The sequence below is a fragment of the Poecilia latipinna genome, unplaced genomic scaffold (assembly GCF_001443285.1).
Source record: "Poecilia latipinna isolate Pla-1442-1.1 unplaced genomic scaffold, P_latipinna-1.0 Scaffold265, whole genome shotgun sequence".
In the NCBI taxonomy this organism is placed as follows: Eukaryota; Metazoa; Chordata; class Actinopteri; order Cyprinodontiformes; family Poeciliidae; genus Poecilia; species Poecilia latipinna.
The window spans coordinates 302,681-318,499 of record NW_015112881.1 but is presented as its reverse complement, the minus strand read 5'-3'; the positions used below and the strand labels follow the sequence as shown (position 1 = coordinate 318,499).

The 15,819-nt window shown below is 39.4% G+C and overlaps 1 protein-coding gene across 1 annotated transcript; it reads right to left on the bottom strand.

The window, feature by feature from the left end:
- Positions 1 to 6,346: 6,346 nt before the first annotated feature.
- On the bottom strand, positions 6,347 to 14,738 carry hbp1 (HMG-box transcription factor 1). The gene is made up of 11 exons (XM_015033358.1): positions 14,653 to 14,738; positions 12,714 to 12,867; positions 12,442 to 12,619; positions 12,003 to 12,123; positions 11,789 to 11,903; positions 10,996 to 11,114; positions 10,580 to 10,736; positions 9,099 to 9,243; positions 8,549 to 8,836; positions 7,222 to 7,363; positions 6,347 to 7,113 (listed from the first exon to the last, which is right to left on the bottom strand). Exons 2-11 carry the CDS (start codon positions 12,784 to 12,786, stop codon positions 7,096 to 7,098), a joined length of 1,356 nt encoding a protein of 451 aa, XP_014888844.1. The 5' UTR covers positions 12,787 to 12,867; positions 14,653 to 14,738; the 3' UTR covers positions 6,347 to 7,095.
- Positions 14,739 to 15,819: the final 1,081 nt, after the last annotated feature.

The following is a 15,819-nucleotide window of genomic DNA, read 5'->3' as shown; positions in this document are numbered from 1 at the left end:
TCATGCACTTTTTCACGAAAATCGGCCCGATTATGATCGGTGACCGATCGATCGGCACACCTCTAGTGAACATAAATGTAGGCCTGTCACAATAACAAATTTAGTTGGACGATAAATTGTCCCAGAAGTTATTGCGATAACGATAACATTGTGGTTTTGAGACCATTTTCAACTAATGTAACGATATTGATTGTTGTGACAAATCTGCATAAATGCATGCTGCACTTTTCAGAATTTTGTTTGTAAAAACCCCAAAGTAAAGACCCTAAAAAAAAATGTCTGTTTTACGTCTTTGCCCAACTTTGCGTTGGGTTTTATCCCATAAAATCCCAATAAAACAAACCGAAGATTTCACTCGCAAGATGGCGAAACGCAAAAGAAAGCAGCAACTTTTTTTAAAAAATAGAGCTCTGTTTGACTCTCATGTGATTTCTGTCCTTTCAGCCTCTCTGTTGTTGGACTGTCAGAGCAAAGAGCAAATTGTATCAACACGAGTAAATTCAGGTCTACTTCTCCCTCGTCTGAAACCTGCGGACCAAGATAATGGAATAATTTTCCCCCCATTTCACAGTGTTCACACACCAACCAATTAGAGGGAGGCTCAGGGGAGCGCATGCAGGCAGAGCTGTGGATCTTATAAAAGGACAAAAGAGCGAGAGCAATGTGACAGGTTACAGGACACACACTCAGTGAAAAGGACACAAATTAAGCAGAACATATGGTGATTTATGCATGCAACATGTTCTTAACATAAATGTATTTTCTGTTCATTTCTTCACAGAAACTGAGTACAAATATTTACTTTTCGCAGGTTGTGAGATGCGTTTATGCCTTTCCACTATGAAGGGGGGGGAAAAACCATTTGTACTTTGCTCTCTGCAGTCAGCTTTAAATCACTGACTAATAAAGACCGGCAAGGTAGCAGTCACTGGGATTTCACTGGCCTCTGACGCGCTGGCTGTTTTTCAGACACTTAGCTGTCCATTTTTTCCACCGTTTTCATAAAACTCCAAATAGAACTATTTTAGATGAGGTCAGAGGTCAGTGTGGCTGCACTTTTTATTCTCTGACACAGAAAGCATCAAGGAGATTTTTTTTTCAAAGGCAGAGTCGCTGAATTACAAAAAAATAATAATAATAACTCCGCCATCAGTTGTAATGGATGAAAAAAATAAGCAGCACAGTCAAAGTGACGAATACGTCACAACACAAAGTTCAAAACACTGTCAGGTTTATAGATGCGGCTTTAAAATATTTTCTACCATCTGAAATACAAGGTCAAGGGGTAATTCAGGACAGTCAATCTAAGCCTTCAAATATTGGTTTTGATGTATATTTGGGATCATTTTCCTGTTGGATCACCGTACTGTGTCTCCATTTCAACCATCTGACCCAAACTGCCAACTTGAAATGAAAGAAAATTGATTACATTGCTCAGGAATTACCCACTGTTATCTTTAAAATGCTAAATGTGTCCATGTTCATTTGAACAACAAGTCCAGTTTTGGGTTTGACTTGAACTTTTAATCCTCAATGGCAAAAACAAAAAATCCTTGGAAGAGTCAAGGTGAAGCTTCAAAAGCCTAAAAAGACAGAATCAAGTGTGAGGCATGGTGAGGCAGCGTCATACTGAGGGCCTCTTCTTCTTGTTAATGCAGCTAATGACTTGCACATGGAGATGGAGGACTTTCTCTAAGTTACGACTGAACTTTACCATCTTCAACCTCAATCAGAGGAGGAATTTGTCGATGGCTGCGAAACAAATTTGTGGGGAGGGGGTGGTTTACAACTTGCTAAAATACAGAATAATTATCTGAAATGTTAACGGTGGTCTACATATACAAAAAAACAAATGTTTTTGAGATCTGCATAAATGATCAACATGCCAGGATGAATCTCTCTTTCCCAGCATCGAAAGAGTTTAAACACGTGGATCGAAAAGACCCTGTCCGTCTTTTAGTTTCATACCTCCTCCCTTGTCATCACTGACAAGATTACGAGCCGGCAGAAATATTAGGCTCTTGTGGAAACCGAGACGGCTGAGAAAGTAAGTGAGAAATTCATCCTGTCCTTTACCTGCTGCCTCTTCTCTCCGGTGCCAGCTCCTTTTCGTTGGAAATTGTCCCCGTGTCTTACAAAGTCGGGCATCACACATGATTCATAAAGCACCGACGCCAAGAGGAAGGCAGGAGATGTGTCTTTTGCAGCCTTTTCCACGTGTGTGATTGGATAAATTATATTAACTGCTGCGTGAGAAAGATAAGATCATACATCTGTATTAAAATACCTCTCAGACATTCCTTCCAGACAAAAGCACTTGCTCTAACAAAGACACTGGATGTCTGCTCTCTCTCAGTGAATTACTTAAGCTAATTGCCCCTAATTAGACAGCCATGATTGAGGTGCAGCCTCTGATTCATGAGGAAGCCAGCAGCGATGATGCCTGCCGCATTTCTCCACCATTCAGACCGTTCATCTCAGCGTTCACGTCTCCTTTATGTGTTCTTTCACGCGACTCCATGCATCCGCGCAGTCGGTTTGCCTCTTCGCTCCTGCTGCACCGCTTCCTGTTGTGGACTAATATGCAACCCGGTGACCTCAAATGAATATATAATTTGCACATTTTTGAATCCCTAATACGTGCTTCTATTCTGGCGCGCGGCTCAGTCCCATTTGAATAATGTTGTTTAGAGTAGAACGGAGCTTTCTGCCCGCCTGTTAAACGACATTAAGTGTGTTTTTTTGCTGCGAGATGTACCACATTTCTTTCATGTCCACGCGGTCGGGTTCATAAATAATAGAATTTGGCTTTCGCTCTCTGACAGTGACACATTGTTTTAATTTCCAAAAGTGTGACAATGTTTGAAAAATGCTTTTAATTCCCAAGCACTGTAATGATATTCTTTAGTCTTCCTTGTAAATTTGAAGCGATGTGCAGCCAGGAGCGCATCGCACTCAGCTTCTTGTCTACCACTCAAGTACATCAAGAGTTAGACTTGTATTCCTGTTGGAAAAGCCTGTTATGGATGGGTTTTAATTAGATCCCTGTGCTGAAAAGTAAGTGGGTTCTTGATCAGTGTCTTTTTAAAAAAAAAACAAGTACAGTAAAGGCAACAGCGTCTCATCAGTTTAGGCTGAATTTATTACTCACAGTCAAGATTTCTCCTTGTCTAATTCATTAATTCACTAAGAAATGTCTTTTCTTAAAGCATTTTTTGTCAGCTGTTGTTCTATATTGAATATTGACATTCTGGTAATTCTGGCTTGGTACTAATAAAAACAATTTTTCTTTAGAATATTGTGAAATACCACATACAGTTATGCCATGCAAAGCCATGTTCTTGTATGCACAGTCACTGGAACTGCTGACTAGATGGTTGTTTCGCATACAGTCACTGACACAATACATCATTGCTAAAGAGGCCGGCTGTGTTCAGTCATAATAAAATAAAGTTGAGTGGTAGAAAAAAATGCACAACAGCAGGGACAGCTGCAGGCTGTAAGGCAGATCCGACCCAGGAGTTTTAGGGGATGTTCGCAAATTGTGTTTTGTGACTGGAATCACAAACAGACGTTTCCTGAGCATGGGCGACAAACACTCTGTTTCTCATTTGGGGATCAAGAGTCTGGAGGAACAGTGAAGAGACACAAGATCCACATGGCTTGAGGTCCAGAGAGAAGGTTTTGTATTCAGTGAGGATCTTTGGAGCTGTGTTGTCTCACGGTGTTGGTCTGCTGGCTTTTCTCAAGTTCAGAAGTTTCAGGGTACTTCACGCTTCTCTTTGCCGCCATGTTTCATGGATATTTCCAGCAGGATTTGACCACCGTGTGCTCTGCTGACGGTACCAATACCTGCTGTAATGACCGTGGGATGGCTGAAGTTGCCTGAACCGCAAACTACCCTGACCCAAATCCAACAGAGACTCCATGAGATCAGGGTTTTAAGAGAGCTGAGAGACACAGCAATGCAGACAAGTGAATATTAACCCAACCTGGGCAGAACCACAAGCTGAATACCTCTATACCTTACTCTACTGATTCAGTCATTTACGCATAAAGAGTCCTGATCAAATTTTCTGAAAATACTAAATTTTTGGACACCATCAAAATATCAGACAAAAACATCCTTTGAATAACTATGTGATGAATCTACACAGGTTTCAAGCTTTGATTGAATTACTGAAATAATTATGTACCTATATGGCATACATGCAGACTTTTTCCATAAATCACATTTTACAGGGAGAAAAAGAGATTTCATTGAAAGAAAGTGGATTAATAGCGCCCTCTGGTGACAAAAGCATGTACAGGCTGAAACAGAATGATGTAAGAAATAATTTTATACACAGATCTGGAAAAAACATTAGGAGACCTCAACACTGAACCCCATTCAGTATATAAATCAACATTTGTGGTTATTCCACCAAATATTGGTTTCTGAACTCTTCCTGAGTTAAAACATCAGTATTGCTGTTTCTAAATGAACATGAACTTGTTTTCTTTGCATTATTTGAGGTCTGAAAGCTCTTCATCTTTTTATTTTGACCGTTTCTCATTTTCTGCAGATAAATACTAAATTTTTGCTTGGAATTTCAGAGACATGTCAGCAATTCACAGAATAAAAAAACAAAGTTCATTTTACTCAAACATAGACCTATAGAAAGTAAAATCAGCGAAGCAGATCATTTTAAGTCGTCTCTTAAGTTTTTTCTAGAGCTGTATATTTTACAAAGTTATGCTGAAATTGTATGGAGACATGTGTGGGTGCCCCTAAAGAGAATTTTATTTTCTTAATCTTAGTATTTGATCTCACTTAATCTGGTTTGACGGAACAAATATTCTACTGTATTGCTAATTTTAGGCAATGATGTGTGCCGTAGCGAAGAAGAAGATAACCAGAGAAGGTGAAAGACGGAGCTGTTTGACGAGCTCAGAAAGGCGACTATAGTTGTCGGTATTGGAGGTAAAAGTTGTAAGACCGTCTGCAAGCAGCAGCATGTTCGTGTGACCACTCTTTCCAAATTTATTAAAAAGTGGGTAAATCACCGGGCTGTAGCCAAACTCTCAGGATGTGGATGAAAAAGCAGATCCAGGTCGGTCAGGCAGAGAGTGCAGATGGTAGAAAAAGTGCCAAGAAGAACATCCAAAACCATTCAAGCTGAGCTCCAAGGTCAAGGTACGTCACCTTCTAACCACACCATCTGCCACATTTTGAGTCATCGTGGGCGCCATGGAAGAAAACCCAGGAGGGCTCGACTATTGACAGAAAAAAGCAAACTAGCCAGACTGCGCATTGCCAAAATGAGTGTTCACAACGCCCAGAGTTTCTGGGAGAAAATCCTTAAGCCTAATCAGACGAAATGGAGCTGTCTGGGCAGTCGCATGAGCCTCTACACAAGAGACTTTCAATAAAGTTAGTTTCTTGTTACTTCAGGAGTGGCAGGAGCCTTTCAACCATGAGTGATGAATGTGGCTGAGGAGTCCAAATTCAAAGCAGACACTAAACATTTTATTTAAATGTCTGTCTGGACATTAGAAAGCCAGAAAGTGACATTGCTTTGTTTGATGATTTGGAATATTTTGGCGTGACAAAAAAAAAAAGCAAAAGCAAGACGTTTCTAAAAGGGACAACAATGTTTATCACAGCACTGTGGTTTGACTTATTTTTCAAATTTAACTATATATTTCAGTTTAGCTTTTAATCAAATGTAATGTAAAAACATGCTACTAAACAGAGCCTCACTTCAGATACTTGTCTCTTTATCAACATCAATACCTATTGCCTATGTTTACTGCTTTAAAATATGAAGCAAACCAAATGAGATGTGATGATTTCTTTGGGGGGTTTTGTGAAAGGGAACCAACAAACCCGTCTGCAGCTTTATTTCCTTAACTTTTTCCCTCTGTAACTGCTTGTCTTCGATGCGTCTTTAAGTCTTTGGAAGCAGCGTTTAGCCACAGATTCTCAATGTTCCACATCAAAGGAGGCTTTCTCCAGGGAAAATACAAGTTTGCCTCAAAACCACTGTCTGCAATTAAAACATTTTCTCTCATTTACATTTCCTTTGAGACTCTCCAAGGTCCCAGCGTTTATACGATTCACTTAAAACCTTTGATGTTTTCCCGCACTCAGCCCACCGAAAGTGTCTTTTTTTTTTTTCCTCCCCTCCCCGTGTTTTTGATTCCTCTATACCATTTGCGCACAATGTTCACCGTTTTGGCCAGCAGACATTGAAAGGAAGTCACCTGGAAATCACGTCGTAAGATTGTTTCAAATTCACCGACTTACTTCCACACGTGCGAAACTAAGGAGTTAAATGCGCACATGAAATAACAGACCGACACAAACGGTTGAGAAGTTTTTAAAAAAAATTATTTATAATATGATACAAGGATATTCTGTGCAACAGGGGTCGTTGGTGCAGTGAAACCTGTACATTATCAACAAAGCACTTAAAATCCAACCTGAAAGCAGAGCCTGACTCGCTGGGCCATGGCTGTGTTAAATGGCTAACTACTAAGATACTAGTTTCAATATACAAAACTTTTTTTTTTTTTTTATCTGTATACATTGGTTGTATAGATTCAGATTACATTATTTATATAAAGTGCAGAAAGTTGACTGGTGGCATGATAGGGATTCATATAAACTGTTGGCCATCGTTCAGCGGGAGAATATACACCGCAATACAAACCGAGTTACCAATCTGTGCATTAGCATACAAAAATGAATACAAACAGGTATAAAAGTTTGCTGATATTGCCCTTTTTTTTGTACAATTTTATTAATGCTCGCGGTTTTTTCTGTGCAATTTATTTTTTTCGGTTTTTCGCAGCTGGATAAGAAATGACCTGAAGTAGGTGAGAAGTTTCACACTCTTGGTTTTTTTTTTTTTTCCTCCAAGAGAATAAGACATCTTTAAAAAGGTATATGAAAATATATAAGCTGTTAGTGACTAGATTATATGTTCTGTATACATTTCATAGTTCTGTTTTGTCACTATAAATGCGTCGAGGTTACAAAAGCGAGTGAATTCAGCATCACAGTTGAGTCGAGGATGCAGGAGAGCAAAGAGGCGTCGGGCGGAGGATGGTCTAGGTCTGCTGGGAACCCTGCAGGAGGACAACAGGAGAATGCAGGTGAACCTTCTAAGAAGGTTGTTATTAAAAGACCTGAATTACGTTTTTTTTTTTTTTTTTTTTTTTTTCTGCGTTTGTTACCGAGTTGGTTCGTTTCCGTTTCCAGCAGTCTGGATTGAGTCTCTTCTGCTCCTCGGCCAAAGCCTTGGCCTCCATGGTGTACATCCTCCTCTCCTCGTTCTTCATCTTCTTCCATTTGTCACCCAGGATGACACTGATGGCTCTGAGGTTCAAACAGAAGCAGAAGGGTTTCAGACTTGCCATCATCTCCTGCTTTTTTTTTTTTTTTTCTCTTTTTCTCAATGTCGAAATAATGCAAAAAAGTGCATTTCGCAGGATCTAAAACTAAAGATGTAGCAGGGTTTTTTTTTTTTAATGAACTAGAAACTTAAGACTTTAAAAAAAAGAGAACAGAAATTGGGAACTTGTGCAATTCTTCAAAAGTGTAAAAATAATAAAGATGATGGATATATTTATTCTTTGGATTCTTAAAAGTGATTTCAATGTAATGCTGACATAAGTTGAATCAGTTACTGTATTGTTCAGAGTGTTGATTCTCTAGGTTTCTAACTCTACTTTTAAAGCTGGAGTTAGTAACTTTTATTTAAAAAATGTTTAAATATTTGTTAAAACTCCAAACACGTTTTGACAGCAGAATATGAGACAGATAATCTGTGGTCCTACTGCCATCTGCAGAAACACTCCATTAGGTCAGAAACAACCAATCACAGCCAAGAGGAATATCTTTGCACTTCCCAGCTTTAAAGCTGGAAACGTGCAGATATAAAAACACTCCAATATATTTTTTTATGATATATAATTAAAAGGAGAGATTTTTTATTTTTTTTTATGTATAAAAACCAAAAACAGGTTTGTCTCCGTTACCAGTCCACCGTTTTCCTGCCACGTCTTAACGGTTAAAATCTAGTCCTTGGGTCCAACAGAAATATTCCAAACAGCTAGAAATTTGATGTCTGGGAAAACACAGATTTATCTACGGTGTGATAAGGCCGCACAAATTAGGTCAACCATAAAGTTGCTGGTTAATTCCCGATAATAGTTGTTATTAATCCAGATTTTTCTCATCTTTTCATGCCATCATTACGTCATCTCCACTCTCTATGAGCTTCAACATTTTTCGCAGTAAATTTCCTGTCAGGTGTGGACAGGAGGAGCACTTAAGGTTCACCCTGAAGACCTTATATAATCCCGACATACAGAATGTGGATCCATCCCATTTGAAATATGATAACCTACTAAATACTGCAATTTCACATTTTAAGGAAACGTGAAATTGCACACATTAATACTGCAATAGGGGCTGTGATTCAATATAGGCCCCTAAGGGAGTGGAGAATGAGGTAAACACTCACAGAGAGAGATTTGGACACTATGTGTCAAAGTTCACCTGTTGTCCTTTCCGGGATACATCTGCGTGTACTCCACTCTGTACTTCTTGGCGAAGAGCATGAAGGCGTTCATTGGCCGCTTGCATTTCGTAGGCGTGGCACCGCTGGCTGTCCCTGAGAGGTGGCTCCGGTGGGATTTGCTACTGGAGGATTGTGGGGAGCAGGAGCGCTCCAGCTTATCGCAGTCTGGACTGACAGCGCCCCCGCTGGACAGGGAGGCTCTGCGCTGACGGGCCATGCTGCTGAGAACGTAGACTGCTGAGGAATCTAGTGGGGTGAAGTCATAGCTGCAAAAAAAAAAAAAAAAAAGGAAATTGGAGAATTTTTAATATTGGGGGAATTTAATTTGTAACAGGTTTTTTCCAGTGCAAGTACATTTAAATTAAAGTCTTAAAAAAATGGCACTTATATTGAAATAAAATTTAACACCAATTCAAAATAAATCTCAATGAGGTCATTTTTCAAGCTGGAAACGCTACACATGTATAACCATAAAAGCAGAGCAGGTGTTGACTTATAGAAATGAAAATAAGAATGGAAACTGCTTACCTTCTGAAAGTGTCAAAGACAACCGAGTCGTCACAGTTGATAGCATCTGGGTGGTTTGGTGGCAGGCACACATCCCCCAGCTGCATCTCGTAGCAAGGAATCCCATGGTGCACCACGGTAAGGCTCGGGTAAAAGGAAGACCACCCTGACAGAAACAGATGATGCAGAAATTTAAAGCAGTTTCAAACAAAACAACCCTGACAATAAGTCTGCAGGCAGCAAATGGTATTTTGTCAGACATCAGAGATCAGTGATATCACAACCACAAATTTCAATGTGCTTTATGTTGCACACAATAGAAGGGAATATTTAAATGGGGCGGGCAAAGATAGGTGATCGTATCTTTTGTTTTAGCAAGAAAATCCACAAAGTGTGGTGTACATGTGTATTTACCCCACGAGTTCTGTAATTTTTAGAGACTGTGAGAGAGAGACTGTAGTTACACCTCCAGACTTTTACAAGCAGCTATGCAAATCTACAGGCTAACACTCTTTGTAAAATCTAGAGCCTAAGACTCATCACTCTGTAAAATCGACAGCCTATGAATCATCACTCTTTGTAAAATCTACAACGTAAGAGTCATCACTCCTTGTAAAATCTAGAGTCTGAGTCATAACTCCTTGTAAAATCCAGAGTCTGAGTCATAACTCCTTGTAAAATCTAGAGCCTATGAGTTATCACTCTTTGTAAAATCTACAATGTTAGAGTCATCACTCTTTGTAAAATCTAGAGTCTAAGAGTCTTTGTAAAATCTACAGCCTCTGAGTCATCAGTCTTTGTAAAATCTAGAGCCTAAAAGTTATAACTCTTTGTAAAATCTAGAGTCTGAGTCATAACTCCTTGTAAAATCTAGAGTTAGTCATAACTCCTTGTAAAATCTAGAGTCTGAGTCATAACTCCTTGTAAAATCTAGAGTCTGAGTCATAACTCCTTGTAAAATCTAGAGCCTATGAGTCATCACTCTTTGTAAAATCTACAGCGTAAGAGTCATCAGTCTTTGTAAAATCTAGAGTCTGAGTCATAACTCTTTGTAAACTCTAGTCATCATTCTTTGTAAAATCTACAACCTGAGTCATCACTCTTTGTAAAACAGCTCAAGCTCGATCAGACTGGATGCAGAGATTTTCTGTGAAAAATCTTTACACTAATTTTCAAATAGATTTAAATTTATGCTTTGACTAGGCCAGTAAAACAGATGAATATGCTGCAATCTAAACTAGAGATGCAGAATGGTAGAATACTGAAATGGCAACACTTATTTTGATAAAAATAAATAAATGAATAAATAAATAAATAATAAAAATATGCTCATTCGTGTTGATCCCATAAAATCCTAATAAAATACACAGAAGTTTGCGTTTGTAGTGTGATAAAATGCGAAAATGTTTAAGGGCCCATTAATACACAACATGGAAAAGACTGGAATCCTAATTCATTTTTATTGTTGGCTTTCAAATACTGTAGAAAAAGTTAAACGGTACCTTTGTTCTTGACAAAAAACGGGTGATCCAATCTGCACTCGGCTGTGAGGAGACCTTTTTCTGGGGAGCCGGGGTCAAAGGTCAGCTTGAGAGCAGCCTGGCCAAAGGATACTGTATCTTCATGGTTTACGAGTTTAAGCCCATCTGAACCAAATCTCTGTAAATGAAGTAAATAGCCAATAAGAGAGTTATTTACCAGCAGAATGAGCAAACTCATGTAGAAACAACTTGGCGTCATGTTTCCTGAACCATGTGTTCCCGTTTTATGTCAAGGGATTATCAACGCAAATCATTTAGGTTTCACTTACTGAACCACTCCATTTTTCCTAGGCAACTTGTCTGCCATCTTGTGGCCAGTTCAGGGAAAGTTAGAAAATTCAGAAACATCTCAATCCTTGAGGTGTGCACTGCCTTACTTTGGTTGAGAATGAGGACTGTGACATGTTTTCATCGTCAGAGTCGTCATCCGAATCCCCCAGCTCATCAGCTTCTTGCCATTCCACGTTCGGACCTCGGTGGAAGCGCAGGCGGGTTCCTGAATCATCAGCACAACAAGGTAACCAGATGAAAAGACCACAGCAAACAGAATCCATGTATATAGATGCAGTACTAATGTTAGAACACTAGAGGTTGGAGAGGCTTAACAAATCTGCTTCTTCCAAAAATACTCCAATCAGAGTGTGGAGTAAAACTTTGCCTAATCAGTGCTGCTTGGCCATAAAGAGTCTGACTCAAACCAAACGGGGTATTTTCTCAAATGAAATGACTTGTTTCAGTTGATATTTTAGTTTTATATAATTTAATTGTGTTTGTGTGCACAAAAATGAGTTTGTTGCTCATATTTTCCTACATTACCATCCTAGACTACAGTCTGTTTTATTTTTGTTTTTATGTGACAGACCAACAGAAAGCCGCACCTTTCCACTCTCTCTGGAAGGAAAAGCACAGATTTATTTCACAAATTTAAAACTCCAACTTGATTCGCATCTGAATGCTGTATTTTTTTTAGATTATTTTTGGAAACCAACCATAACGCCATTCATATGTTTTCTACCTCTCACAAATAATTTGCGTTGATTTATCACATCAAGTCCCAGTAAAATACATTACAGCTTGCTGTTGCAAAAGCGATAAAATGCTAAAACGTTGAGTTGAGCAAGTACGAGTACTTTTGTAAGGCGTTGCAAACGTGCGTGCAAATGCATTCACCTTTTAGGAAGCAGTGCCAGGCTGTGGACGGCCAGGAATGAGACCACGCCATGTCTTCGTCATCAGAAAACGACGAGGACATGGAGAAAACCCCGGACTCTGATTCACTGCTGGCCTGTCATGGGTAAGCAGGGTCATTCTCAAATGATTAGGAATAAATAAACAGCGTAGATATTAAGGGGTTTGCAGGAAATCATTTGTGCGGAGAGGTTACCCTGACGCGTCTGCGCTCCCTGAGGTGGCCCCTGGAAGGGCTGGGCGCGCTGCTGGCTAACGGAGGCCGAGCATAGGAATGTAAGCTGTTACTGTTGCCAAAGATGTGAACTGGAGATGATCTGGAATTGATATTGAGATAAATGTAAATGTTTTTCATGCTTAATATACACTTGCAGTGCCATTTTTTTTTTTTTACACAATACCAAAACTACACACACTGTGTAAGTGACACTATAGCTTTAAAGTGAAACATTAATTTGAAAAAAGAACAGAAGTGCTCAGATACAAAAACTCCTCAAAAGTAGTTTTTTGAGCCTGCCAATCCTGCTTTCTAAAAACTCCCCTGTGGGTGTGCTGGAGTATCATTATTAGTGTATCAGCAGGCTTGAGTCACCTAAGTGGATCTGATTTTCAAGTTAGAGCAAATTTATCTGAACCTCTTGTGTGGCACGTCCTTCAGCAGTGGGCTCTGGGGACTGGTGGCAATGTTGGCTAACTCGGCGAGCCAGTTGGTGTTAGGGGAGCAGCCGAGCTCCTGGTGGGACACGGCTCCAACCTGAAATAAGCCCTGAGACCTCTGGTCTTCCTCCACCTCCTGCAGTTCAGGCATGTCGTCTGAAGAAAAGATTGCAATGAGATTCAGCCCAAATATGGCAGGAAGGGGGAGGGAGTGGGGGATAAATGTAATCTTGCTGTTTCAGCATTTCACCATATTCCATGTGGCAACCAGGTGAGGAAGGCAGGTCCTCGTTACACTTGAGTGGATCAAACGACTCGTCCATTCTCTGTGCGAGTCGTTTCCTCTTGTTTTCCAGCAAAGATTGTGAAGGAACTTACTTAGCTTCCATGTTTAGCAACATCAGCTGGTTGGGATAAAAAAAAAAAAGAAAGAATTAACAAGCACTTAATAATTAAAGTCGATAAATCGATGCAATCAGCTGGATTTCTCCTGGTAAATGTTTTTGTTTTTTAATAATTGCCATGAAGTAATCAACTGAATCTATGAATTTCATTATAATATGGATTGAACTAGAATGTACTGGATCTGAATCCTAATAAATGACACGAATTCTTTGGACTAAACTGGGTGTATTGAAACTGGCCGGTCACTGGAATCAGACGATTTTCAAATTAAATGGTACCAATCTGTAACTACTAGCTTGGAAACTCAAAAATCTAATTTTCAACACCAATGAAGTGGCATTAAGATGAAGTAAAAAGGAAGTATAGACATTTTCTATGACATGTCAAGACATGTCTGTGTTTCATTCAGCCACTAAGAGCGAGACTTATCAGCAAATAACAGGAAAGCTTTACGAAGAACAGCTTTTGACCTCCTTGAACCAGATTTGGAAATGTTACGAAATTTGAGACATCTAAAAATGATATGTTGAGGAAAATGCAAGGAAATGCACATTAAACTCTGCTGCTTCAGTGAGACTAACCATACTAATCATGCTCATAGCTGAAATTACAGTGTAATGTTTGTGTAAAATGTCAATTCTACCGCTATTCAGGATTTGTTATAAAAATACAATTAAAATCTTGCTCGCTGGGTTTTAATTCGGTCAAATACAATATAATCAAAGTCTGAATGATTACACCCAACTCTGTTTGAAACGTTTCTGAATTTATACACAAGATGTCAACGACATGTTGAAAAACTGCTCCAGACTGTCTGAAAGCCACGAATGTCATTTCAATCATGAGTATGAAGGAACGAGTGGGCAGTCTTTAGGGAGTCCTTTGTCTCTGTGATTGGTCATGTGACCCGCTGCGTGGAGGCCTTGTTTATAAACTTAGAGGGGGTTGGCGCATGCGCATCAGAGCTCATTCATTCATGACTACGCAGCTGAAGAGTTAAATAACACAAAATCGCCTTAAAAACGGTTTAACGAAACTTTGAAACTCGAAAGCAGAACAAGGAAAATGCTACTGACGACAACACGAGGTGTTTTATAAACTCAAAAAATATTTAGGCCTTCTCCATTAGCGCTGCAGCAAAGCAAAACCGTCTTTATTACAAAGGAAGCTGCTTACGCCAAAATGAATCAGCTCGCAAAAGCAGCACAGGACGAGCTTCTGCTCTCCGCGCAGAGGAAAAACCCACACTTCGCTTTCATAAACGCGGATTCATTGATAGCATATGGTTAAATAAACGCTTTAGGTGCATTAAAATGTTGAAAACGACGAGGTTATCCAGAGGCCTCTGGAGTCCTCTTTACATAAAGCCAGAAGCAAAGCACATCCACTGAGACCCTGAGCCTGTCGGGTTTAACACAGTAAACAAAAGAATGTCAACAAGTTGAGACATGACGCAACCTCTACTGCGGTCAAAATGAATGACACAAAAACATCGACTAAAACTCAAAACACACTTTTACTCGGCTAATGCGAACTTCTGTCAATTTATTTCACGAAGCAGCTGTCGGATGGGGTTCTTATCATCAGCACAGCGAGCGTCACAACGAAAGGGGGGGAAAAAATCATTGTCGATCTCAAGCTGTCATTAACCGTCAAATAAAGCCGTGACAACCCAACTGAAACACTGTATCAAGGCTGCGAAAACGTAGATGGCATAAAAGTCAGGTCAAAACTTAGTTTGAACCATTATTTCTTCGAAAATAAATACTCAACTTCCCACTTACCATTTCTTTCTATCGCCATCAAGAAACTCTGTGGCTTTCAGTCGAGGGGTGGGAACGAGGGCTTCCAGAGAACGCCTCCCATTGGCTTTTGAGAGTATCAGTATCATGAAAGAGGCCATTTCATTGGCTGATACAACTGTGCAAAGCAAAGAAGGCGGAGCTGAGATTGTTGATCATTTTCTGATTGGCTGAAAGTATATGCTTGTTACTGCCCAGTAACAGCTGATTGGCAATAACATGAACAATACACGGGTAGTTTTTCACTACAAAGCTGCGCATTATAATTTTCCACTACAGTGCGATGGTATGTTCCTACAGGCGATTTTTTGTTGTTGTTGTTGTTGTTGTTGTTGCAAGATCCAGCAAATGCAAGTGAATTTCAATACATAAAAATATAATTTTTGTGCATTTTTTGTACAATTATATTTCCTTTCCATTCTATTTTAGCAGTTCAATTCAAAACATGAAACTCATAGTCAATGCACAGAGACTCAAGTGTTTATTTCTGTTCATTTAGATTATCACGGCTTATAGGTCATGAAGGCAGTGTTAGTAGCAAGTATTGGTGCTCTTTTTGGAAGAGTGGGCAGATTCTGCTGAAGAAAGAAATTTTCATCTGCAAAAAAGCTTGACAGCAGAAGAAAGGTTAAAGCTCCATAAGATCTCCTGGTAAATGACTGCGCTAAAGAACACAGTCAACCAAAACTAGCAGATGAAATGGTTACTAAAATCTTCTCTAACTGTGAAAACTTCATACTTGTTTTCTGTTCCTCCCGACTTCGGTGCTTTGATTTCCAAATGAGATTCAGACTTTACTTTCATCCGAATAGCGGACTGGACCACTGAGTATAAGTGAGCTGTATGTTGTACAGCAACAGTCCAGGTTTTTTTTTTTTCTTTTTATGTAGGATGATTCAGATACTTTGTCTTTCCCCAATCCACACCTCAGACTCACACTTTTTTCTTCCTCTCAACTTTCAATTCTTATTGAAAATTGCAATCGTAGCAATCGTCGTTAGCAAAAACATTTTGCACCTTAAATTCTGAATGAAAGTTGCCAATGCCTAACTTCCACATGAGTGTAGGTCATAACACTATTAAAAAGCTATTTGTATTTATGTAAACACAATTTCAGATTTTTACTGCAGGCAAATCTAACAGAAATTA

Coding starts and splice junctions, on each gene's coding strand:
- hbp1 (XM_015033358.1), bottom strand. CDS start 12,786: ATGGACGAGTCGTTTGATCCACTCAAGTGTAACGAGGACCTGCCTTCC. Junction 12,620..12,713: donor TGGTTGCCACATGGAATATG/GTGAAATGCTGA, acceptor TCTTTTCTTCAG/ACGACATGCCTGAACTGCAG. Junction 9,244..10,579: donor GTTTTTTGTCAAGAACAAAG/GTACCGTTTAAC, acceptor TGTTTCTGTCAG/GGTGGTCTTCCTTTTACCCG.